Genomic DNA, 26,505 nt, shown 5'->3' on the forward strand with positions numbered 1-26,505 from the left:
GATGGATAGACCCTGTAACTATTATATAATGTCCTTCTTCATCTCTTGTTACAGCCTTTAATTTAAAGTCTAGTTTGTCTGATATAAGTATGGCTACTCCAGCTTTCTTTTGGCTTCCAGTAGCATGATAAATAGTTCTCCATCCCCTCACTCTGAATCTAAAGGTGTCCTCAGGTCTAAAATGAGTCTCTTGTAGACAGCAAATAGATGGGTCTTGTTTTTTTATCCATTCTGATACCCTGTGTCTTTTGGTTGGCGCATTTAATCCGTTTACATTCAGTGTTATTATAGAAAGATACGGGTTTAGAGTCATTGTGATGTCTGTATGTTTTATGCTTGTAGTGATGTCTCTGGTACTTTGTCTCACAGGGTCCCCCTTAGGATCTCTTGTAGGGCTGGTTTAGTGGTGACAAATTCCTTCAGTTTTTGTTTGTTTGGGAAGACCTTTATCTCTCCTTCTATTCTAAATGACAGACTTGCTGGATAAAGGATTCTCGGCTGCATATTTTTGCTGTCTAGCACCCTGAAAATCTCGTGCCAATTCTTTCTGGCCTGCCAAGTTTCAAAAGAGAGATCAGTCACGAGTCTTATAGGTCTCCCTTTATATGTGAGGGCACGTTTACCCCTTGCTGCTTTCAGAATTTTCTCTTTATCCTTGTATTTTGCCAGTTTCACTATGATATGTTGTGCAGAAGATCGATTCAAGTTACGTCTGAAGGGAGTTCTCTGTGCCTCTTGGATTTCAATGCCTTTTTCCTTCCCCAGTTCAGGGAAGTTCTCAGCTATTATTTCTTCAAGTACCCCTTCAGCACCTTTCCCTCTCTCTTCCTCCTCTGGAATACCAATTATGCGTATATTATTTCTTTTTAGTGTATCACTTAGTTCTCTAATTTTCCCCTCATACTCCTGGATTTTTTTATCTCTCTTTTTCTCAGCTTCCTCTTTTTCCATAACTTTATCTTCTAGTTCACCTATTCTCTCCTCTGCCTCTTCCATCCGAGCTGTGGTGGTTTGCATTTTGTTTTGCATTTCCTTTAAAGCGTTTTTCAGCTCCTCGTGACTGTTCCTTAGTCCCTTGATCTCTGTAGCAAGAGATTCTCTGCTGTCCTGTATACTGTTTTCCAGCCCAGCGATTAATTTTATGACTATTATTCTAAATTCACTTTCTGTTATATTATTTAAATCCTTTTTGATCAGCTCATTAGCTGTTGTTATTTCCTGGAGATTCTTCTGAGGGGAATTCTTCCGCTTGGTCATTTTGGATAGTCCCTGGTGTGGTGAGGACCTGCAGGGCACTTCCTCTGTGCTGTGGTGTATAACTGGAGTTGGTGGGCGGGGCCGCAGTCAGTCCTGATGTCTGCCCCCAGCCCACCGCTGGGGCCACAGTCAGACTGGTGTGTGCCTTCTCTTCCCCTCTCCTAGGGGCGGGATTCACTGTGGGGTGGCGTGGCCCGTCTGGGCTACTTGCACACTGCCAGGCTTGTGATGCTGGGGATCTGGCGTATTAGCTGGGGTGGGAAGGCAAGGTGCACGGCGGGAGGGGGGGCAGGCTTAGCTCGCTTCTCCTTAGGTGATCCACTTCAGGAGGGGCCCTGTGGCAGCCGGAGGGAGTCAGATCCGCTGCCGGAGGTTTGGCTCCGCAGAAGCACAGAGTTGGGTGTTTGCGCGGAGCGAGCAATTTCCCTGGCCGGAACCGGTTCCCTTTGGGATTTTGGCTGGGGGATGGGCGGGGGAGATGGCGCTGGCGAGCGCCTTTGTTCCCCGCCAAACTGAGCTCTGTCGTCTGGGGGCTCCGCAGCTCGCCCTCCCTTTGTCCTCCAGCCTTCCCGCTTTCCGAGCAGAGCTGTTAACTTATGACCTCCCAGACGCTAAGTCGCGCTTGCTGTCGGAACACAGTCCGTCAGGCCCCTCCGCTTTTGCAAGCCGGACTCGGGGGCTCTGCTTGGCTGGCGAGCCGCCCCTCCGCCCCGGCTCCCTCCCGCCAGTCCGTGGAGCGCGCACCGCCTCGCCGCCCTTCCTACCCTCTTCCGTGGGCCTCTCGTCTGCACTTGGGTCCGGTGACTCCGTTCTGCTAATCCTCTGGCGGTTTTCTGGGTTATTTAGGCAGGTGTAGGTGGAATCTAAGTGATCAGCAGGACGCGCGGTGAGCCCAGCGTCCTCCTACGCCGCCATCTTCCTGCGCCCTCTATTATGACATTTTTTCATGTAATTTTATATTCTATTTTTGTGAGTGCATATACCACCACTGTAGGAAAATACCAATTTACTGAATCTCCTACTGTGTATTCAAGTTGTTTCTGATTTTTACTCTAACAAATGCCACACAAAATGCTTTAAACTTAAAAATTTCTTCACATGGAATAACTAATATTAAGACTCATGAGATCAATGTTACAAATTAGGTATGTCGCAACTTAGTTACAAACAAGAAAAAACTGGTGATTTTTGCTCTAGGGGACCTTAGACTGTAAGTGTCTACCAAATTTCCTTGAAAACAGAGGGGTGACTGATGCTGCACCAATACCAATTACTCACCAACCTTCCAGTATTCTCTCAACATGTCTACAGAGATCACTAGCGATTTAAGAAATATGAGAACACAAAAATAATATGATGGAGGCCCAATTTCAGCCCACAGTTAGCTCCCCTACACAGAGAGCGGACCTTTCGTTAATCATACTGTAATTACCGTGAGAAGCAAATAAGGAATCTGATACAAGAGATTTGTGTATCTTCGGAGGATTCTGATAGTAAAAGTATAAATTCAGAAGTATTATGTCTGTTCTTCAGATAATTATAAGGAGTGGTAAGGGAGTTCTTCCTGGTAGCCAGGGTTACTCTAAGAATCTTTCTGTGAAAGAAAAGTTAGTACAGTAATTATTGCTTCTGTTTTCAATTCTGTAGCATAGGGCATATATAATAATACTGTACTTCTCATAAGAAAAGGGCATACTGTAACTTGCTATCTTAAATAAAGCTGATGCCCAATCTAGCCATTTTGGAGTAGAATGGGAAAGATAGGAACCCTGCCACTTTTTAAAAAAGCAGTAACAACAAAAAAACAAATCACTGCTTCTTCTCCTAAAACAAACAAAACCAAAAAACACCAAAAGCAAAAATTTGAGGTTGCAACATGAGGAAAGTGCTAAATATATACAAATGATGAACGGCTTATCATATTTAAAAATTTTAATTAGCTAGTGTATCATCCTGCCTCTGTTTTTACTGTTAATCTTTCATTTCAAGAAGCATCCTATTAGGTAAAGCAATTTCCCAGGGACGCACTTTGCTAATATAAATTGTTGTCACACTTCTTATATAATCTGCCTACTAACGCAAACCAACACTGTCTTTAGCAAGCTAGTTCCCTTCCTTAGCATATCAAAGCGAAAACATTGTTTGTGGTACTTTGGCATGATGCAAATAAATTCTGTACCTTGTTTCCTACCAAAAATAGGCATAGGTAATAGTGCGTTATTTAAAATATAATCCTAAAGAGTCATGGGACAAGGCAGCAAAGGCTTTTCCCACAAAACAACTTTTTGAGTATTTAAAATCTGAGTAAAAAAAGTATCCACGTCATCAATACTTTTCAGAGTATACTTAGGTATTAAAGCCATTTAAATAACTGTAAATGCTGTGTCCAGCTTAAAATATATGGAAGTAAGGTTCCAGGTTAAGAAAACATGGGATAGAACCCCGAAATAATCAAGTAATTCTCTGCTCTATGCCTTCATTTAAAATGTATGAGAAAAAGCATATCTAGTTATAATGACTTTCATAAGTCAATTAGTCATTGTTAATGCACTCTAAAGACAAGTGTGACAGTTTCTCTAATTTGTTTTCGACATTTTTTTAATGTCCTAGACACAAATGACATTTTTAATTCCTTCTACAAGCATAAGTAATCAAATCAGTTGGTTTCACTTAGACAACAGCTCACACATCCATCCCATTACCACCATCACAGCAATTAAACAGGACTGCTTGGCAGAATGGAGTGGAGTTTAAAACACCAAAACGAGTTGGGGCCCCTGAGTGGCTCAGTCGGTTAGGCGTCTGACGTTGGCTCAGGTCATGACCTTATGGTTTGTGAGTTTGAGCCCCTCATCGGGCTCTGTGCTGACAGCTCAGAGCCTGGAGCCTGCTTCAGATTCTGTGTCTCCCTCTCTCTCTGCCTCTCCCCTGCTCGCATTGTCTCTCTCTCAAAAATAAACATTAAAAATTAAAAAATATAAAACACCACCACCAAAACAAGCAAAAATAAACGCACACTTTCACTCATCTTAGGAGATGAAAAGTTTACTTAGAAATTGCAAACATTTAGCAAAGTTAAGACATAAACACTATTTTTCATATTCTACAGAAATACAATAATTTATAGCTGGCTTGGTACATGATCACATGATAAAAACAATGAAAAAAAAAAAAAAAACGATGGTTCATTCTACTTTTCTGCCACTTGTAACAACTTAGTAAGTGTACCAGTAAGTACTGGAAGACAGATGCATAGGAAGATTAGAATCCTAGGGCTGTTTGTTAATACACATTATTATAAGAATAATATAAAAACAAAACAAGTACAGATACACAATTAACATGCAATTTAAGCTATTATTTTGAAGAGACAGGACTGAGTTTAGTGAACACATTGAAAAATGTGTTAATAATGTGTTGTTATAATGAGCATATCATGGTATTTTACATGGCATGGAATTTCTTCCTCCTTAGATAATGCTTGGCAAATTGGAACAGATTGAGCTACTTCTACAGCAAATTTAAAATGTAGACAATGTGGATAATTGTATTAGATACTTTTCTAAGTATACTAATTTTTAAAGTACCATAATTTCATGCCTACCTCACCATCTCCCCAATTTAAAATAAAGTCAAATTTTGTACCCTATGAACCTGCACCGTCCGATATAGCAGCCCTTAGCCACACATGGCTATTTGAGCACTTACAAAGTAGCTAGTCAGAACTGACAGGCACTGTGAGTGCAAAATACACAATGAATTTTAGAAACTTACTATGGGGGGTGGGGGTGGGGAAGCAAAATATCTGCATAATTTTGTATACTGATTACATAGTGAAATATTTTTAATATATTGGGTTAATTAAAATAGTTAAGTTAATGTCATGGGTTTCTTTTTTAATGTGCCTGCTAGAAAATTAAAAATTACATATGTGGCTCCCATTTCTTCCTACTGGACAGTGCTCATACAGATAGTCTACAGTCACTTATTAGCCTTAGAATTTAGCCATCCTACTTTAAGTAATCTGGAGTACGAACTCCCAGGACACTGTAAGCACACTCTGCACATACTTTACTGCAAAATTAATTTTTATCCCTCTGCAAGATACACATTTTAAGGGTAAAAAGAATTCACAAAATATTTAATCCTTAAGAAATGTCAATTACTATGTATTGTGAGAGCTAAAGGAACTTCAATGCAGACTGGAACACAGAGGAAAATAGTTAAAAAAAAAAATAACAGTGCAATCAGAGGGAAACAATTAGTATCTTCAGTAAAATTAAGGTAGCCAAACTTATCTTTAATGCCCAGGATCGGACCTTGCACCACAGATCATATATGTAACTTGTCCACTGAACCACGACCTACAAGAAAATCTTTAAAAACCATTAAACTGCAACTTAAATACTCCATTTTTTGGAAAATCTGCAAGCAATGTAAAATTCACACACGTTGTCAATTCTAACAGCAGACAGTATCTGAGAACTATCCCTTAAAGTTCCACAGTGTTAAATAAGGTTAGCAACTGCTTAGTGTCTAAGAGACTTGGACTTAAAAAAAAAAAACTTTCTTAGAGGCTATTAAAAAATATCACTGACCTTTTGTCATTTTCTTCCCCTCCTCTTTTTTAAAAAAATTTCAGTAATAGTGTGTATAAATCCCTGGCATATTGATACCACATCATCTTTTATTGTGTCCATCTCAAATACAAATTAATCTAGCACACATTTCATTATTCTCCCAGGAACACCACCAAAATATAATACTGAGCGGTCACCACAGTCAGAGGCCAGCATCACAGTCATGCATCAAGAACCTCGCCAGGAGGCGATGCCTAATTACACTCGTATTACACACTCTGTTCCTCACAGCTCAGGCTGGAATGTTTGTTTTTCAACCGTTTAAATCTGTTTACACCGAGTAAGCTCTGTCAAAGATGCTCTGAAAGTCACAAATGAGCAGATTCTGAAACTACTGTATCTTTCATAACAATTTCTCCCTCATATTAAAGATGTTCTGAGAAAACAAGGAGAAGTTATTTAATATAATTCTGCATTTTACCATTACCACTTTGAAGACACTGGAAAGCAACCAAGTTTTAAGAAGAAATAAATAGAACCTAAGCCAGGTAACACCAGGTACACCAACAGAGAAACCGACTGTAGGCGTCTACAGTAATTCTCTCTCTCTCTTGAGTTTGGCAGCCTATTAAGACATTTAATCACATTTATTAATGTGCTTTGCACAAAAAGATGCTGCTTAAACTTTCCCCATCTCCTATCTTCAGACCGTGTTCTACACAAACAGTACGTTTATTGCATGTTACTAACTCCAGCCTAAATAAGCCTAGTAATTGATGCCAAGTGATGTAATTTTTTCAGTTTCAAACATATATTGCTTTAAAAATATGCTCCTCCGTGAAAAGATAACAAGTTTCCTCTCCGAAAGCTGTTAATTTGCCATGAGATCAATAACTGACTAAATATTTATTGAGCACCTACTATGACTGCACTCAGTCTACACTCATTCTTTAACTACTAAGAAAAAGTACCTGCTTCAAATGCAAGATGACACTGGTGAGGGAAGATAATATTTGAGCACTTCTGACAAAATGCTTTATGAGTCACTATCTGAACGTGTGAAACTGTTCACCCCAGGACATGAAAAAAAATCTGAATATGTATTACTGATCACTTTATAAAGATAAATAAACATTTGAAGTAAGCTGCATAGTACTTTGAGGAAAGTGATGGCCATACATAAAATTAAGGCTGATTCCCTAAAGGTATGGAAGAAAAGCCAGAATGTCATGGTGCATAAGCATCCAAAGACAAAAATAAACATTTTACACAAATATCTGGTTAATTCAGGCAAATGGCACTTGTGTTAGGTTTCCAACTTTGCTTGAGGGGGCTGGTTTAATAAAGAAAACTGCTTTTAAATAGGAGCACTTTAAGCAAATATGAAAATAAAAACCCTTTAAATAAAATTCTCTGTAAAATCACTATATAAATTCAAGTTCCAAATCTCGTTTAAACATATATACATACATGTATGTGAACACACACATATATATGCCTTAAAAGTATCAAAATTTCACTTACAATGTGATGCAGCTGTGTATCTTGCCTTGCATGGTTTGAAGCTAATTATGTACCTTCCGCACAATACTGGATTTCTCCTGAAGCCACGCATGTGGGCAATGGTGCCGAGACAGAGGGAGGCTAGTTTTCACTTTCTAGCCTTTAACGATTGCGCCCCGTTGGATTCCTACAAGGCGTGAGGCATCATGCAATGTACTGAACACATACGGGGTCTGCACACAGAACACTCTTTCAGGGAAAGTGAGGTTTTAGGAGGCAAAACAGTTGTCAGTTTGAAAACGAACGGTAATCATTTCCTGAACAGGATTTCCAGAAACAAAATGATGTCAACTGAAACACCCCCACCTCTGCCCAACGTGGAAAACAATACATTACAGAAACTGTTTCCGCAGAAGACGTTAAGAGAACATTCATAATAGAGCCGTAGGGACTGAAGCAGCGAGGTGAAGAGTGAGGCAGGCACAGAGCGTCTATGAGCTACTGCACTGGTAGGGGTTTATAAAAAATACTATCTATACTAAAGTTTTAAGAGCTAGTAATATATTTACCATACTTTTGCCTTTTCTTTTTTGCCACTGAATATAAAATTTTGTCCTAAATTTACTAAATCTTCTACACCCTGAGGAATAACAGATTAATAAAAGAATGCCAGGGTCAGCCTTGTGGACCATATTATTGTCCAAAAAGCACAACCTATAAGAGCTAATATTCTTGGAAGCACAAAGGTTCATCAGCAGACTAAGCTACTCCTCTCTATTTTTTTTTTAGCACAGAGTTTGGTTTTACAGTCTTAACACAACCTAATGAGAATACAGATGTCCAGGTTGAGAGCCAGAGGTGCCTCCTGCAATGCAAGCGCGCATGTGCGCGCGCGCGCACACACACACACACACACACACACACACACACACACACCTACAACTGACACAATGGTTTTCTGTCTCCACTATGAACTACGACATATTGCTGCCATTTAGGAATATATTATTCAATAGTCCTCTGAAAAGCACTTTGGAATCTTTAGCTGTATATTTTTATGAAATTACAATTAAAAGTTATCTGCAATCTTGAAATATGGACTCTCTATCCCTCCCCTCTCCTGTAACCAAATACATAAAATGCCATATTTTAAATTTCATCTATTTACTTCTTTTCCTCCAACACAGAATTTGGGAGGGAATTCTTAAAACCCTTAAAGTGAGGCAAAGGATTCATTTACGACAATCATACGGCCTTTCTTTTCAGGCACAGTGCCACTGTTTCCCTTGAACATGGGCTGCACAGGTTTCGGACTAACCTGTAATTATGCACACGCTGTCCTCTAAATACCTCCAATCCCCAAAAAGTTAGTTGTCACAGGGAAAGAACTAATTCTTCTTGGCAGGGCGCTTAAAAATGCTAACTAAGAAATACAAACCAAAGCATCCTACCTGCTCATATCAGTATGTCATGAATGGATAAAAAAACTCCACGGGACCGTGTCTAGCAACTGGAATAAATAAAATGAGTTACAATCAACTGTTTGATAAAAATTCTGTCCTTTGTTTTCCCCCTAAACATTAATCTTGCTCCCTCCAGAAATAAGAAAGGCACTCAAATTAACAAGGTTTATATAGCTATTGTTTCAAAGACACTGTGTGACAAGTAGGATTTTCAGGGCTGATTTTCTTTCCTGCTCGCTGCCTGCATGCCAGGGCACGTCTCCACCTTGCTGTGCCTCCAGACTTCTCCAGTACACAGGAGCACAGTAAGAGTGCATCTAGGCATGGGGAGGCAGCAGCATGCAAAGTGCCAGGGGCTGCACCATTCTCCTGGAGAAGTTCACTCAGAAGTCAAAAGTTTTTAATGGCGCTGTTCGAATTCCGTAGCATCATTTAAATATCTGAAAGGTCTAAAATTTGATTTACTAGTAACAAAATAACTGTTAGCTTACAAAAGCTTTCTGCAAAGAATATATGTTATTTCCTTTTATAACTAAACCTTTAGTATCTTCTGTAATTAAGAGGGACTAAGATACGGATTAGACTGTTGTATAGTAAGTGACAGCTGTACTCCTAAATTAATATTTAGCCCATGTCAAATACTATCTTGTGCTACAGAAAATTACTAATGGTAACTTGTTCTCAACAATATTAAAAGTTCTCTTTATATAACAAGCATAAATTCACACGACGACCTGAATTCATCTAAATCACACAGTCTACCACCATAAATGCTTTCCTACAAACTGCCATGTAAAAGTCAAGGAACTTTTGTTTTCATATCTTGTGTCACATAAGCCCTTATCTGAAGATTTAAATGGCTTTTAGTGACAACATGTATACATTTAATCCTATTAATAATGAAGCCTTTAATCAGAACCGTACCATAGGAATAAGGGATATGACTGAGAGTCTGGGCCCAGAGTTTCCAAAGACGTAACAAAAATGCTAAAACCTGGAAAAGAAAAAGGGGACATTAACAGGTATCTAATCCTTAAGCCTAATAAGAGAAAAAGAAAATGACTCACACAGGTTTAAGAAATACCTAAAAGGTCTATAGTTCAAGCTGGGGAGGAGAAAAGGAGAAGCATAAAATGACTATCCTTGCACAAATACAAATCAACAAGTCTTTGAAATCAAAGAATTCCTTCAAATGCCCCAAAGAGTCTCTGGCTCTGTTGCCAAGATCTGTCCTCCAATACCATAAATGAACAGAAAGTGGTGTTCTTAATGCAAACGAGCTTTGTTCTATGAATTTTTAATATATATTAAAGTACAGTTAATTCATAATCATAGAGCTGCATTTAACAGCTTAAACAAGGTCGTTAAATGAAGAAGAATCATCTAAATTAACTTATTCTATATGTAACAGCTCACCTGTAGTATCATGAGGCTAGAATGTATCATTCATTCACAATCCATTGCTCTAACTTATCAATTTCTCAATCATAACTCATTCTATCCATTACTCATGATCAATCTTTCCCTTTTTCAGTGAATCATTTATTAATTTGATAAACATTTGATAAGTCCTCGCCATGTGCAAGGCACACAGTAGAATCTGGGAACACCAAATTACCAAAACAGGTATACTTAAAAAAAGGTGGGGCCGGGGAGGAAGGTGGTGTGGAGGTATTTACAGATCTTATTGCTTTTGGCTTGTCAGTAGTATTCTTGATCCACAGGACAGTATGATGGCCGACTATTCTCCTAATGAAAGTTTGATGAAATGTGTCAATCGATCTAAACTATCTTTTTCTTTCAACAAGGATATTTATAGAAAAAAAGGTAAAGACTAACAAGTCCCTGAAAAGATACATCCTTTCCACAGCATGAACTTATTCACTCAAAGAGATACTACCATGCTACAGCTAATGAGTTTAGATGTCAACCATTTAGGAAAAAAACACAACCATATGGGGCAATGCTAGGTTCTTCTGTGAATCAGCACTTGAAAAATGCGAACGTTAGAAATAAAGTAGCACACGAAAGTCACAAACGCTAAGTATCCTTCGGATGTTTGTGTTTTTACTGCCTACTCAAAACTTTATTAGGAAGAAGAGACCGAGATATCGTAAAGGACTGCATGGCTTCATAAGAGGGTGTATGAAGGGCCTTAAAACACATGGAGGCAGAAAACATCAAAGGTGGGCAGGGCACCGTATGGAGGGTAAAAAAGGCGCGGAGCCGCTGTTTCACAGGGGACTGTCTATACTCCTGTCCTGACACTCACATCAAAGCAGAAGAAGCCCTATTACTTGGGATACTGAAAATGATGCGTGGAAGGGAATACTGAGTGAGGCCAGGATCTGGCAACATGTATCCAGTGGAATGGGCTGAATCTCTCCTGTCATCTCTGTGTAGTCTCCCCACTATCCCCTGCAGGTAGAGAAAATCATCAACTAATGGTTTTATCCACAGAGGTCTAGGTAGACCTTGAGGTATTTGTAGACAAAGGGCCATGGGATTATGTTCATAATGGCAATTATTTTCTTACCTAAATACTATGAAATTTTGCCCCAAGAGAGAAAAGCAGATTCTGTCTACAAGGGCCAGGCTGGACAGTTTTTCTGGTATTCTCAAGTCTCCCCTGACAGTTTGCTGCTCAACAAAATCATGATGCACAAATAAAGAACTTGCTCTTTTCCTAAGCTTAAGGCAGTGTGCCTCGCTCAAGCCCAAGGCTTCCATAATATATACTAGGAGAAGTCTGCCTTTACATCTGTTCCCTCACCCTAAAGGTGACCTAGCAAGTAAAAAAAACAAGCAAAGCACGGCGGTCACTTACTTCTGCAGTGTGGCATCCTACACACACACACACACAGGACAACAGGCGTTTTCCATCATTAGGGGACCTTTGAAAGGGCAGTTCCTGTGAATATTGTGTGTGTCTGTGTGTTTAATGGGGTATGAGATTCGGTGGAAAGAGGACGGAGAATGTCTTCAGAACACATCCTTAAAATTAGACAAGTAAGGAAAAACATACGAAAGTGAAAGTGTCAAAAAATATGGAAGGGACTGGGAGAATGAAGAAGAGATAAGTGGAAGGGAAAGAACAAACACAGACCATTTACAAAGGGGGGAAACGTATTCAGAAAGTAAACATTAGCCGGCCCTTTTCCCACAGACCTGAAGAACCCAGCCCTTATTACTGAGAAATAAGATACAGCTGTTCGGTGGCTACTTTGGTACCTCATCCCTGATAAGTTTAGTATCAAAGTCTTTAAGTTGTTTTATTTTTTTAAATAAAGATTGAAGACCTAACCTTCAAAATCTATTCTTTCCCCCTGGCTTTTGCCAGCAAATCTGTAATAACCACTTCATAAAAATTGTGTGGTTTAAGTGTATCCTCAAGAACTTAAATTTTTACAAAGGAAGATTGTTTATGGATACATTTCCATGCATATTTCACTTTTCATGGTGAATTTAAAAGGAAAACAAGTAGTAATAACTGAAAATGGCATTCCAGGTTAAAAAAAAAAAAAAAAGGTTTATATAAGGGCTAATGTGAGTGTTTTTGGCCCATACCAAATTTGAGGTAAAAAGAATCTATCAAAACTAGTAATAAAAATAATTCCCAGTACTGCAATTACATAAACTCTTAAAATTAGTTTTTCTTTTAAAATAACCACTTTAAAATGGATTACACATTGGAAGCATGTTTTTTATATAAATTCTAATACTTCTGACTTTGGTTACACTGGTCGATAACTTGAGTCGAGAAAGAGACATGATTTATATTTTTGCAAATCCCATCTATCTGGCCATTTGATTCTCAAAGCAGTAATCAGATGGAGTAATTTTGAGCTTGTACTATTCTAAGGCTGAACTACAACTTAAAATTTTAATTGAAAAAAAACTAGCCTATACAGCAAGCAACTGCACTGAGGTGGGTAGATGTGTCTGTGAACCGATTAGGAGAACCAAATGAGAAGAAGCTTCACGTATAGAAATATAAAGGATGAGAAGAAGAAAAAAATTAAGACTCACTGTTTAGCAGGAAGAAACTACACAGTTATTTTATCCCCAGAGGAATGCCAGTTCTTAACAAAATAAATAAAATTAAAGATTTACTATGGACTTTTAACCTAAAGATGAAGAACACATACCAGCAAACAATTCATGCGACTATGTAAGAAAGGAAAGCAATATTGCACTGAAAGGGGAACCTTGCAGGACTAATCCACCTCTCTCACTGACTCAGCGTAACCAGCCACTTCCGGTAGGCACTGGCAAACCTGGCCTGCTCTACGTTCCGGCAGGTGGACAATACTTGATCGATGAACCTATGCTCCATCTCCAGGCCCCGAGAGTCTGGAGCTGGGGTCCGCTTCAGGCGTTTGGTTTCCTGGGAATAGCCTTGCTTGCTAGAGTCATTCAGCCCATCCACCTCCATGGCCTGAGACATGTGGGGGCCTCCTGGGATGAGGTGCAAGTCACTCGAAGTTCCCCCAGGGCTGTCTGCAGGTGACAATGGGGTCACACTGTGAGGAAACCTACCACGTAAGTGATGCTGAAGGTAGAAAATATGCCGCCTGTGAAAGAGGAGGGGGAGAGAATACAGAAAACTCATATCACAAAGTAAAACTTTTTAGGAAAAAAAAAAGCTGATAATTTTAAAACATACTGTACTCAGTTCATGGCTCCCGTGGTAACCCTGAGTTACCTGGAGGAAGGAGGCGGAGTAGTTACCCTGAAGTCTCTGCATATTTAGACCAGAGTCTTACAAGCCCAGAATACTGGACTGTGAGAAAGAATAATACGACCCCCAAAGGATTTTTAATACCACCGACTGAGATGATGGCAATCACCTGGCATTGTTACTCTTTGTAACTACAATCGGAAATTAGAAAATAGGTCGTAGCCCAATCTCTGCTATAAAAAAAAAAGCAACAACAACAAAAAACAGAACCAAAAATTAACTTCACTGATATCCTAAAACAGAAGTGAATTAACAAGGGGATTAAATAGCTCCGCTAGAGGCGTAGTCCATGGCCTCTATCCAGTATTTCCTTTAATAAGAACAGGTCTTATTATCTAAAAACCAACTTAACTTTCCCTGAAATCTGTCACTATAACTATAGTCTCATTAAATATCCCTGCAGCAGGGATATCTCATTATTCATATTAGCAACTCTAAACTCTGAAAAGTTAATTCTGTCCATTTCCCCAGCATATTCTGGAGTAGACAGGGAGCATATAATTTACCCATTTTATAGAGGATAAAACTCAAAGGACAGATAAGGTGCCTAAGGGCAATGGCTCAGTAGTAGAAAACTGGCCTGTATAACAGCCAGGCCATCCCAACTGTCTCTTTTCCCCATGCCCCACCCCAAACTTCAAATAATTTTTATACAAAGCTTCTACTCTGTTAATCTAGCTATCTCTTCAACACAAATATAATTTTAAAATTTTCTCAACCTTGCTACCGATGTACCTAAATATAAAATAGCAACAAAAAAATCTGTAACACCCCAATGACATGGAGGTTAGTATCTATCTTGTCTCTAGAAAATGTGGAGTCAGAGTGTCTCTTTAGTATGAGAAAAAGAAATTTAGGAAGGTGCCGAAGAGGGTAGACGGTCTCCCATCTTCTAAATGTACTTAGAATGGAGGAGCAGCTGAACGTGTCTCCTCAAAAGGCGGCAAATCTCAACAAGTTTAAAAACATACAAATATGTAAAACGCCTATCTCCTGCTTGGCACAGCAAGTCCTTCGTCTACAAATAGAATCCTATAGCCTGAAGCAGAATCCACATTTATAGAGACAGAGATGCTTCAAAAAAGAACCAATCAGGGGGTTCCCATACCTGGACTTCCTTCCAACATGAAAGTTACTTGGCTGTCAAATGTACTCAGAACTCAGGTTATGAGGTTGCTAATCCTCTTTCACTCCTTCCTAATAATTCTGCCCTGCTCCCAAAGTACACCTTACTTTAAAAAAAAAAAAACCAAAAAACAAAAACAAAAAAACCCCAACCAGTGTCAAGAGTTTATTACTTAAGGAACGTTAATTTGCAGACCTTCAGTAAGCTTAACTATTCTCAAGGTCCAGTCAACAGTCTGATCAATGGTCTACACCCGACTCTGCATCAGAATGTACCTGCTAAGTTTCTTTCCATTGTGTTTTTGAAGACTAGATGGCAGCCTTCCACCCCACACATGCTACAAGTATCAGGATCTCCAAGGAGGGAGTCTAGAAACTTTTGTTTTCAGTTTGGAAGTAACACAGCTGTTGCACAGTCAAGGTTGAATGCCACCATCTAAGCATTAGACAAAGATCTGCATGAGGAACTTCTTATTGAAGATCATGAGGATGTGGTAACGAAAACTCCTCTGAACTCAGGCAAAGCTCCACAATCAGATTACCATATTTACTCCAGAAGGCAGGCCTACGATGTAGGACCTTCTACAGCTCTCAGGAAGACATGTGGTTTCATGCAGAAAGCGGATTTTTCCCTTCTCTTACCTGTGGCACCAAAGGGTTTCATGTCCTGGGTAGGAATCAATAAGATCAGTGCTGAATTCAACTTCTTCTTCGAGAAGATGGGGAAGATTTATCCTTGCTTCCTCTGTTGAAGCTGCTGCTGCTTCATCTTTTGCAAGAACCAGAGCTGGCTCACTTCTCAGAGGGTTTTGCTCCAATACAGAACCATCTATCACAGTTTGGCTAATCAAAGACTTTAACAAAAACTGGCGGTAGTGAAATCCACTGTGGTCTGAAACGTGCATGGAGGCCCAGTGTTTAGTAGAAGACAGTTCATCAAGAAGAATCTTGTAGGAAGAAAAAAGGGAAGTGAGAAGTGGAATAGCCAAAGGCTTTTCTTCTCCCTTAACGCCTTGGATTTCTTTGATTTGTTCTTGTTTTTCTGGTAACAATTGTTTCTACCAATACTTTGTATACAATGTCCAACACAGTGCTGTCACTTAGTGGAAGCTCCGTAAAGGCTAGTTTCCCCCTTTCCCTGATAAATAAGAGATTTTTTTATATACACCACAGAATTTAAGACTTGTCATTCTTTCCCTGGACCTTGATCAATCACATTCTGATTGGCACACCCACAGAAAAGCCAAATTCTAGAATAATGATGAACATTAGGGTGATTATTTACAAGAATGCTGATGTTGAAGAGAAAATATAAATTCAGAGGTTATTTTGAGGTAAACTTTAACATTTAACCAACACTAGAATATTTAACTTATTATTTATTGAACAATCAACTCAAGGTAGTGATTTGTTCTTCACTATGTAAGTGCCATGAGGGCACAGAGCATGTCAGTTTTGTTCACTACCTAATTCTAAGGGCTTAGTGCAAAAAACATGATGCATGAAAAATAGGAATTTCCAAGAGCTCATAATTTTCACTGTTCATGTCAAACTCAATTCATATCAATGATAAATGATTTTGTTAAGTAGATGAAACAAAATTCAGCAGTGAATTGTTAAAGCCTTCGTATTATCAATCCTGCAAGCTAAGCAATTTCGAATGGAATGATAAAAAGAAAAGCCAGCAGTTATGAAAAAATAAATTATTTGGCACTGTCTTGTACAAGTAGCAAACGCAAGTGGATTTTGATCAGTGAAAGCCATATTGAGGGCGTGCCACATTCCATCACAGGATTTTCAGATCAGCTAAAGAAAAAAGACATAGACTTTTCAGCAGTGAATGGCAGCTACCGCACAAAGCCAAAGGGCTCCTCCTTCACCTGCTCGTCAAGGGCCCCAGGTAAACTCCTTCTCCTGCACCAAGATCACCTCTCCATTTCTCACATGCCCTTTCTTCCCTAGAAGAAATTTCTCCCTCTTCTGAACCTCCACAGTTTCTGTGTGTTCTCCCATATATATTACAGAACTTACTGTACATCTTTTCATCCTCACTAAACTCTAAAAGTTGTTTGAAATATTTAGTCACTCCTAATTGCTGTTTCCATCATTCTATACCCAGTGGCCTCAGAGTGGACGTCTAAGTATTTTATAAGTGAACAATTTAAGGAATTAAGTGACCAGTACAGAGGGGCAAGATTACTCCCAGCTAGGAAAGCAGATTTATATCCGTGAAATGTTTTAAACATCTCCTTTAAGTTCTAAAGAGTTTATTTGAAGCCAAATAAGTTTGTTTCCAGAACTGGTGAATCTCTGAGAAATGGAAAACAAGACTGTTCATTTGATTAAAATAGTGCACAAAATAGCACCAGATAAACTTCTACCTTAGAAAAATACATACTAACCTTAAGGTTGTTACATTTTTGAAGAATTAACCTGCAGAACATTTAGGCTATACTACATCAGATTACTAATTTTGGTAGGGCTTCTTAATATTGATTGAAGAGTACAAAACATGTTTAAAAGGAATTTACATAATGTGAAAAACCTTTAGATTATTTCTTACTGCATATTTCTATACACAAAAATTTTAATTTTTTTTTGTAATTTTGAGACAAAAAATAGCACAGACACGAAAGATTTTCAACAGTATCAATTTAATTCCTTTAAAGATATTTCTCAGACTTTTTGGGGGGCCTGGGTGGCTCAGTCAGTTAAGCATCTGACTTCGGCTCAAGTCATAATCTCACGGTTCATGCGTTCGAGCCCCATGTCAGGCTCTGCGCTGATGGCCCGGAGCCTGCTTCAGATTTTTTGTCTCCCTCTCTCTCTGCCCCTCCCCCACTTGCATGTGTGCTCTCTTTCTCTCAAAACCAAAACATTAAAAAAATTAAAAAAAAAATTTTTAACAGACTTTTTAGGAGAAAAATTCACTGTGTTCTTTTCCCTTGATATATTTAAGAGGCATACTAAACTAGAAAAGAAACTTTAACAGGAATTTCAGGGCATTTTTTTTTTTACTAGAATAAAAAGGTTGAGAGATGTAAGCAATGACTTTTTAAAGTGACAGCCATTACTTTTAAAGTGATCTTGGGTGCCTGGGTGGCTCAGTCGGTTAAAGGGCCGACTTTGGCTCAGGTCATGATCTTGCAGTCCATGAGTTTGAGCCCTGCATCGGGCTCTGTGCTGACAGCTTGGAGCCTAGAGCCTGCTTCGAATTCTGTGTCTCCCTCTCTCTCTGCCCCTTTCCCATTCGCACCCTGTCTCTGTCTTTCAGAAATGAATGTTAAAAAAAAAATGATCTTAAAGACACTGCATAGAGATATGGCTTAAATGTAAGGTACTGACAGAATCAATGACCTATAGATGGTATAATTCACATATTACTATTCTTTTTCAGCACTCCTTATAAAAATGAATGAGTGAATAAATAGCTACAAGAAAACCACAGAAGCAGGGCTATGACCCAGAAGGATAACAGGTAACAATCCTAAAATTAAAACCAAAAATGTGTGTATATATATATATATATACATATATATATACACATATATACACATATATACATATATATACATATATATATACATATATATATACATATATGTATATATATATATATATATATATATATATATATGCTATCTGCCCTATAAATTTTTAAAAATACATTTGGTTATTTTCTGATTATGAGTGACACAAAATGATCATTCTAGAACATTTCAAAAATACAGAATACAAAAAAAGCAAAAAGAATCATTCATCACCTTATTGGCCAGAGAAAACTACTCTTAACATTCTGGCCTATCACCAGTCTTTCAGCTTTTCTCTATGCATGCATATGCGCAGTTTATTTTTAACACAGACTTGGGATACTCTTTTATTCTGATTTCATTCCACTAAATTATATACATATACCCATGTCATTAAATATTACTCTGTAATTTTAAACTTTTGCATGATATTTCATCCTAAAGATTATCACAATTTAACCATTCGCTCATTTTGTTTCCACTCTTGTATAAGTAACACCCTTTTGAACACATATATATATAAAGTCTATGTGCACAACTTATTTACTTAGGAGAAATTTCTAGAAGTATATTTACTGGAACAGTGAGAAACATTTTTTAAAGTTCTTCATATATATTGTCAAAGTGCCCTCCAGAGGGGCTGTGTAATTTATATTCCTACTGGAAGAACATGTTAAATATTTCTTAAATTCCTTACTAGTACTTTAATATTCACTAATTTAATAAGTGGAAAATCATGTCATTTTAATTTGCATTTCCTTTTACCATTAAGGCTAGATATTTATTTTATTCTCTTCTTCTTCCTGTGTCTTCTTATGCAAACTGCCTATTTTGCCTAATTCTCTTTTTTTTTATAACTGCCTAATTTACTATTTGTGATAGTCCTTAATTTTTCTTACAAGTCTTTAAGAGATCTTTATAAAGGTATTAGGTCCCTATGCTATAAATATCTTTCTTTTTTTAAAAAATATCTTTCTTACTATATTACTGCAACTGATTTTTTTAATTCCATTTTTTTCCTTCAGGTAAGTTTTTATTCCATTTAGAGTTCAGTTTGGTATATGATATTAAAACCTGACAAATATTTGCTAAAAGGTCAATCTTAATCAGCATCACAGATTGAACAAAGAATCCTTTTTCCAGTTATGTGAAATTCCATATTTCAATGAAATTTGTACACATTATGTATTGGGATTTGCTTCCGGGCCTCGTATTTTCCATTAGTGTGTTAATTACTGAGTAGTACCAAGATTACTCTCTTTTTATAAACATTTAGATAGATACTAGTATACACTGTTCCTCATTTTCATTTTTTTCAACAATTTCTTAGCTATTCTTGAAGATTTATTCTTTCTAATGTACTTTAAGAACCAATTTCTGAAGTTAAAAAATAAACTGGTGGTTTTTAGTATATATTGAGTTGTGCAGTCATCACTGCTGTCTAATTTCAGAACATTTTCATCACTTTCAAAACAACTTCCATTCCTATTAGGAGTCCCCTAAATCTCCATTCCCCCCAGTCTCTGGCACCCACTAATCTGCTCTGCCTATTCTGAATGTCATATAAATGGGATTATAGGGTTATGTGGCCTTCCCAATCTGGCTTCTTTCAGTCAGCAATGTTTTTAAGGTTCATCCATGTTATGGCATGTATCAGGACTTTGTTCCTTTTTTATGGCCACATAATATTCCATTGTGTGGATGGATACACCACATTGCATTTATCTACTCGTCGGTTATTGAACATTTGAGTTGTTACCTTTTTGGGGCTATTATGAATAATGCTGTTATAAACGTTGCTGTAATAAGTTTTGGTATGAACATGTTTTTGATTCTTTGGGGTATATATATATGTACCTAAGAGTGGAACTGCAGGGTCATATATGGTAATTCTAGGTTTCATTTTTTTTTTTTTTTTTAATTTTTTTTAACGTTTATTTATTTTTGGGACAGAGAGAGACAGAGCATGAACGGGGGAGGGGCAGAGAGAGAGGGAGACACAGAATCGGAAACAGGCTCCAAGCTCCGAGCCATCAGCCCAGAGCCCGACGCGGGGCTCGAACTCACGGACCGCGAGATCGTGACCTGGCTGAAGTCGGACGCTTAACCGACTGCGCCACCCAGGCGCCCCTCTAGGTTTCATTTTTTGAAGAAATGCCAAACTGTTTCCCACAGTGCCTGCACCATTTAACATTCCTACCAGCAACGTATAAGGGCTCCAATTTCTCCACATCCGTGTCAACACTTATAACTGCTGTTTTTCATTTTAGCCATGCTAGTTGGTTTTCATTTGCTTTTCCCTCATGGCTAAGACGTTGAACATCTTTTCATGTCTTTATTGGCCATCTGTGTATCTTTTTTGCAGAGATGACCCTATGTGCTTTCTCAGGTGACACAAGGTATCAACTTTCAATTGGCTAGGAGTAATAAACTGGTGAACCGTGATCTTTCCTCTCACCCCACAGTCACAAATGAGACTATTTTAAAATCTACTTAAATCCACTTAGAACACACAATCAGAATAGAAAATAGGAAATGAAAATCTCATAATTCCACCCTAGCACTGTTCACAATTCTTTATTCTTTTTTTTTCTGAGCAGAAAATGTATACATGCTTGTAACAGAAAACACAAAGCAATATATCTGTAACATCATGTGTGAGGATATATATAAACGTTGAGCAGTTACAACATGCCAAGCAGTATTCCAAACACTTCAAAATCTCATTCAATGCTAATTATTTAAAAATTATATTAGGGCCATCTCATATTTAGTTTAGATCCTTATCCTATAGTGAACATTTTTCTTTAAATTATCTTCCAAAATATAACTTTTAGTACCAACAAAATATTCCAATTTGTGATATAACTCAATGTAACTAATCTGTCATTATTGGAGGGTTAGACTGTTCTAGTTTTTCACTATGATAAACAGTATTTTTATATACCAAATGTTCATATTTTATATAATAGCCAGTGTTTACCCAACACTTAGTACGAGCCCTTGTGAGAGCCACTTTATGTGGATTCTCCCATTTAATTCACAACACTTGATGAGGTAGGGATTACCATCATGCCCATTTTACAGATGAGGAAACTGAAGGTTAGTGAGGCCAAGAAACCCCCCCCAGGGCCACAAGCCAACTTGGTGGCAGAGTCAGGATTCAAGTTAGGTCTGCGTGACCACCGAGTGGAGCCTTTGATCACGACACCACCGAACCTCGTCTCCCGTTACGTCTTTAGGCAGAAGTGCTAGATCAAAAGGAACATGCCTCTTTTTGGGTAAAGTCTGTAAACGCTGCCATGTTACCCTTCAGTAAGATCATACCTGTTTCTACAATGCTTGTTTTCACACCCTTATCAATGCTGGATACCAGCATTTTAAAAAATAGTATTTTCAATTGTCTATGTAAAAAGATGCCAGCTCATTGACAGGTACCAGTGATTCCTCTGTGATTACTTCCTCTAATAGACAAAGCGTAGTAGGGCATGATCTCCTAGCAGGGCCCAGTGGTTTCTAAGTGCAGAAAGGGGATTTTGTAAATCCAGCCCCCAGAGAGCACTGTGGCAGCAGTGGTGACAGGAAGAGCACCGAGGTCAAGGGCAGGGCACAGCAGGTGGACAGCCCAGGTGAGCCTCGGACTGGACCCAGGCAGCTGAGTCAACACACCGCTCATGAGTTCTCATCTTTAACATCTGAAAAGTGTCAAGAAACCAAGAATTTCCCCTTGGCCCCGTGTTCCTGACTTTATGGGAATGCCACTTTAAAAGGGCCACATCAAGGTAGGAAAGTTTCCAAAGACCTCTCGGCTCACCTGGACTCTGCCTTTTTCTTTATCTTCAACGCTCCCTGTGCCCCTCCCCACCCCCTACGCACTACCAAGCTGTGGAGCTGGGATGACCAGACTCCATAAGGACCCAGATCTCCCACACCCCACCAGACCCCTGACGGGGCCACAGCCTTAGCCGTTTCCAATGAGCCCAGCCTGGATGAGAAGCCGTTTCCGGGCTCCCATCACACCCCGTGCTTCCTTCGGCTCCGGCAAGTGTCAGACCATGTTGTAATTGCTGGCATCTGTCTCCTCAACTAGATTTTCAATTTGTTGAGAGCACTCCCTTTGTCATTATGCTACACCCAGCATATAGGCTGGCGTCTGGGAATGAAAGAGTTTCAGTACTTTTTCATGAATAAATTACACTGAGTTCATCTAGCAAACTGGTAGCCAGTTTCACCTAAACTTTCTGTCCGTGGAGAACAAAGAAAGGAACTAAAATTCAGTGAGCCTCTATTAGGTGCCCAGTACTTCACATGCACAAACTCCAGTAATTCTCACAATCCACTGAGGAAGGCAGTCGAGCTGGTATTTCACAGATAAAACGTTAAAGCCTCACTTTCCACGCAGGGCTAGTAGGGCCAAAATCTGAAGCCAGGTCAGTATGAATCTGTCTTTGTGCTCTTTCTACTCCAATAACATTAAGGGACACCCCCTCCGAAACACAACGCCAATATAAACCGGAGGGGAGGGGTTACTTTTCCAGAACTGTTGGTTTAAAATTCCCTTGGAATTTAAAAAAAAATCCTGGAGGAATCTCTGGTTAGGATACAGAGAGGGGAGCAGGAACATGAGAAGGGAGATGTAGAAGGGGGTGGTGAGCAAAATTAGAGAATGCTTCTCTATTAATCTCAAAGCACCACACGAGGTATTTTGACCCCTTTAAGGTGTCTCAAGCCTGGAAAGCTTTCAGAGGAGTACCGTGGATTCTTATGGCACTAAAACATAAGAAGCGAAGAAAAATAGCAGCTGTCATATGTATGATGGAGCAAAAGGATAGCTGGTCTCAGTCTGATGAATAATAAGTCATATAACCGTGGCCAAGCCTAAGTCATTAAAATTCTCTGGAAACTTCCATCTCCTCATTTCTAAACTGAAAGGTTTAGGCTGTGACAGCTTCCAACCCGGCTCTGCATCCAGAAAGCTCCCTGAGCCCGTGAAAAATACTGATCTTAAATCCTGTCCTTTCCCCAATTTCGTAGGCCTGGGGTGAGACTCAGAAATCCTAAAGTGACTGACAGACTCAGCCAAGTTTGGGAACACCAGGTGAGATCTTCTTTTCCCTCCCCAGGAGAGAAGGTGAACAGGCAGCCAGCTGGTTCAGCACATCAAGTCGCAGAACGGAAGACCACCAAGAAAGAAGCGGTCCAATTCTGTAAGGCTTAATAATCTCTTCCTGTTTCAGGGCAAAATGAATTATGCTCCATCTTCTTTGCTGCTTAAACTTGTGTTAGTTCTACCAACGTACTAACCAGAAGAGTGCCAAAAACTGCACTGGTGAGGAATGTGAACTTTTTGAATTGCCACGGCTTCCCTGGAGGTATCAGCTGCTAGATCCTTCCCAGGCTGCTGGGCCATTAGTTCCTCTACTTTCTTCCTTAAAAGTTCCTCTGAGGAGGAATTGCTATCAGAAGATTTAAAGGGCAGACAGGGAATGTGCGTAGGGAGACTGGAGGAACAGCCTTACCTTGACGTCTAGCTTGGCCAGATGCTGCAGAACCCAGATGCGATGGGACCAGGCATTATAGTTGCTTGGGTATCTCCCTGCCGCTTCACCACAGACCTCCATCTCTTCTCGTATTAGTCTCTGTGTCCTTTCTGCAGGAATTGTTCCCAAGTTTCCTTTTGTCACAAAGGAAGGCAAGGAGGTTTCCTGAATTAGCTGTTGTAGCACCCATCGCCTGTTAAGGTACATGTGGGAATGAGAACGAGGAAAGAACATAAATCAGAGAGGAAAACAGCCAGTTTTCTTTGATCTTAATTTCCATTCGTGCCATGCCTATCTATGAGCCCAATTTTGCGGCAGTGGGATTACTTTGTTGTATTTGTTTTTAAAGATATATTGGGGTGCCTGGGTGGCTCAGTCAGTTGAGCGTCTGACTTCAGCTCAGATCATGGTCTCGTGGTTCACGAGTTCAAGCCCCACATTGGGCTCTATGCTGACAGTTCAGAGCCTGGAGCCTGCTTCAGATCCCGTGTCTCCCTCTCTCTCTGCCGCTCCCTTGCTCGTACTCTGTCTCTCTCTCTGTCTCAAAAATAAATAAAACAGTAACAAAATTTTTTAAAGATATAATTAGCTTCAGGACCATGGATAGAGAGGATGAGGAAGAAAGGTCAGAGAGAGAAACCTTTCTAAAGCATTAAAATGTGTCAAAAAGAGATTGCCTAGTTCCAATATAACTATATAAATATAGTTATATAAAAAAGTCCAATTGGCCAGGAAATGCAAAGACAAGGGGTGTGTATGTATGTGTGTGTATGTGCGCGCGCGCATGCACGCGCGTGTGTGTGTACCAGGTTGTGGTGGTGGTGGTCCTGGAAGGGATATTAATTAATGGCTGGTAAATCCTAGAAGAGGAGTCATGGTTCACATCTTTAATTATATGTACATGCCTCACCCTATGTGTATTTGTTTGCAAATAAGAAACTGCATTATGACTGCTTTCATTAAGCAGAATTTCTTTATTATAGCAGAAAATGTGGAAAGACACAAATACAATATAATTAGTTAAACCATCAAGGAGATTTTAAAATGTCTTTATCCACAGATTTTCCCCTTGTCTATTTAAGATTTTCATTAGCATACATTTAAATGAAAAGCACTAAAAAAGCATGTCTAACCACCTAATGTCTTTAGTTTTTACAAATATTTTCTCAGTAAGAAGCATTCTTATAGACGAAATTTTCCAACCCAAAGGTTACTAGAAATTGAGTATAAAAATTCATTTTGTCATTTTCGAACAGAAGGTTTTTACTTAACAACAAAAACCTGTTTTATAAAATATTAGATAAACCTATAAATTGGTACAATAATGCACTTCCCCTGCCATCACCCCTTTCCAAACCTCTATACACACGCTCATATGCCTCTCTGAAGTGTCATCCCAATTCCTACTAAGAAAATACCATGGACTCCACAGTGGAAGCAGCTGATTTGCAATGCTAGCCAAAGGCAAGATCACAGCTAAGATATCTTGAACTAAGATCCTAAAAATGCTCAGGACTTAAGAAAAGTTCTAAGTGGCTTAGTAAACTGAGAATGGACTTCTTTATAAAGAATTTCCCCATTGACCCCAGCCGCAAGCCCACACCATCCCATTTTAGTCAAAATGGAGTCGTTTTGTGGAGTCCCAAGAGCAAGATGCTTCAGAGAGCCAGGATGTTGAGATGAGTTTTTACGTGCATTTTGGCTGCCTCGGGCCTTTAACCTAAAAATATCCTTTGCGATTATCATCTTAGCAACTTCAGCGTGGCCTATACACCATTCACCTCAGCTGCCCTTATTTTGTCAGTTTTAATAACCACAACCATCACTACGGCAATCTGTACCAGAAACACACCTGAATGGATTCTAAAACCCGAGTTGCTCATTATAGTTGAATATGTAAATGCCATCTCTATTATGACTGCTCAGAGAGTTAATAATAACAGCTAAAATCTACTGAGTATTTAATATGTGCCAGGCACTGTGGCAGTGTTAACATACATTAGCTCATATAAAGCCAACCATTAACTCTGAAATAGGTGTAATTATTATTCCCGTTTTACGAATGAAAACTGAGGCTTGAATTTCTGAAGATTACACAGAGAGCAGGTGATGGCATATAGATTTAAAAGTAGGTAACTTGGCTTAAGAATTCATACTCTGAACCAATATGTGACCCTGACTGACACTGTGTTTTTTGTCCAGCCATTCTGAATCCTAAGTAAGAATCCTATAGTGTAAAGTTACCACACCTGTGAATCCATGTTTCTGGACTCTTTGGAAATTTAGTTAAGGCCAGTTTTCCCAGATGTAAGTCCTTAATTGGATTTAAAGTGCCAGAGAGGATCAGCTCTTTTCTGTAAAAGAAAAGTAAAAAGAACCGTTACTCTTATCTTTCCATCTAAACATACTGCATGGCTATTAATGGAACCTCACTATGAAGTGAATTTCCAAGAAAAAGAAAAAAAAACAAAACATGAAACTCTCATAAATATCACACAAAGTAATCGAGAATATATTCTCATTATCTCAAAATTAGCAGGATTAATAAATTGAAACAGAAGCTCTTAAATCAGTAGTGGAACTTGAATTACCCAGCTGGAGAGGGCAAAGAGCTTCTCTGGCTTGTCTCATTTCCAGAACTCACAAGGCCTGACATCAGTATCTGTAGGGCAGATCCAATACGAGTCAAGAATTGCTCTACTTGGAGTTAATCGTACACACAGTATGATTAAGATGTAAGGGAAAAAATCATTCATTCAACATTAC

The 26,505-nt window shown here is 39.0% G+C and overlaps 1 protein-coding gene and 1 long non-coding RNA gene across 7 annotated transcripts in view; one reads left to right on the top strand and one right to left on the bottom strand.

The window, feature by feature from the left end:
* LOC115499420 overlaps nt 1–26,505 on the top strand; it is a 62,133-nt gene that overhangs the window by 30,028 nt on the left and 5,600 nt on the right. The window contains exons 3-5 of one of the 4 annotated variants that reach the window (XR_003964153.1): nt 18,067–18,147; nt 23,234–23,240; nt 23,323–23,406. This is a non-coding gene — a long non-coding RNA (uncharacterized LOC115499420). Of the gene's footprint in view, nt 1–18,066; nt 18,148–23,233; nt 23,241–23,322; nt 23,572–26,505 lie in introns of all 4 variants that reach the window. The other 3 variants (XR_003964150.1, XR_003964151.1, XR_003964149.1) reach the window with 3 other exon arrangements.
* The window catches only part of PTAR1 (protein prenyltransferase alpha subunit repeat containing 1), a 50,716-nt gene continuing 28,497 nt past the window's right edge, over nt 4,287–26,505 (bottom strand). The window contains exons 4-7 of one of the 3 annotated variants that reach the window (XM_030293314.1): nt 25,989–26,093; nt 23,719–23,932; nt 15,312–15,616; nt 4,287–13,377 (exon numbers count right to left, since the gene is read on the bottom strand). In XM_030293314.1, coding sequence (XP_030149174.1) covers nt 13,035–13,377; nt 15,312–15,616; nt 23,719–23,932; nt 25,989–26,093 — 967 coding nt within the window. In that variant the 3' untranslated portion in view covers nt 4,287–13,034. Of the gene's footprint in view, nt 13,378–15,311; nt 15,617–20,526; nt 21,895–23,553; nt 23,642–23,718; nt 23,933–25,988; nt 26,094–26,505 lie in introns of those variants that run through there. The other 2 variants (XM_030293317.1, XM_030293318.2) reach the window with 2 other exon arrangements.

Source organism: Lynx canadensis, chromosome D4, assembly GCF_007474595.2.
Source record: "Lynx canadensis isolate LIC74 chromosome D4, mLynCan4.pri.v2, whole genome shotgun sequence".
Taxonomy (NCBI): domain Eukaryota; kingdom Metazoa; phylum Chordata; class Mammalia; order Carnivora; family Felidae; genus Lynx; species Lynx canadensis.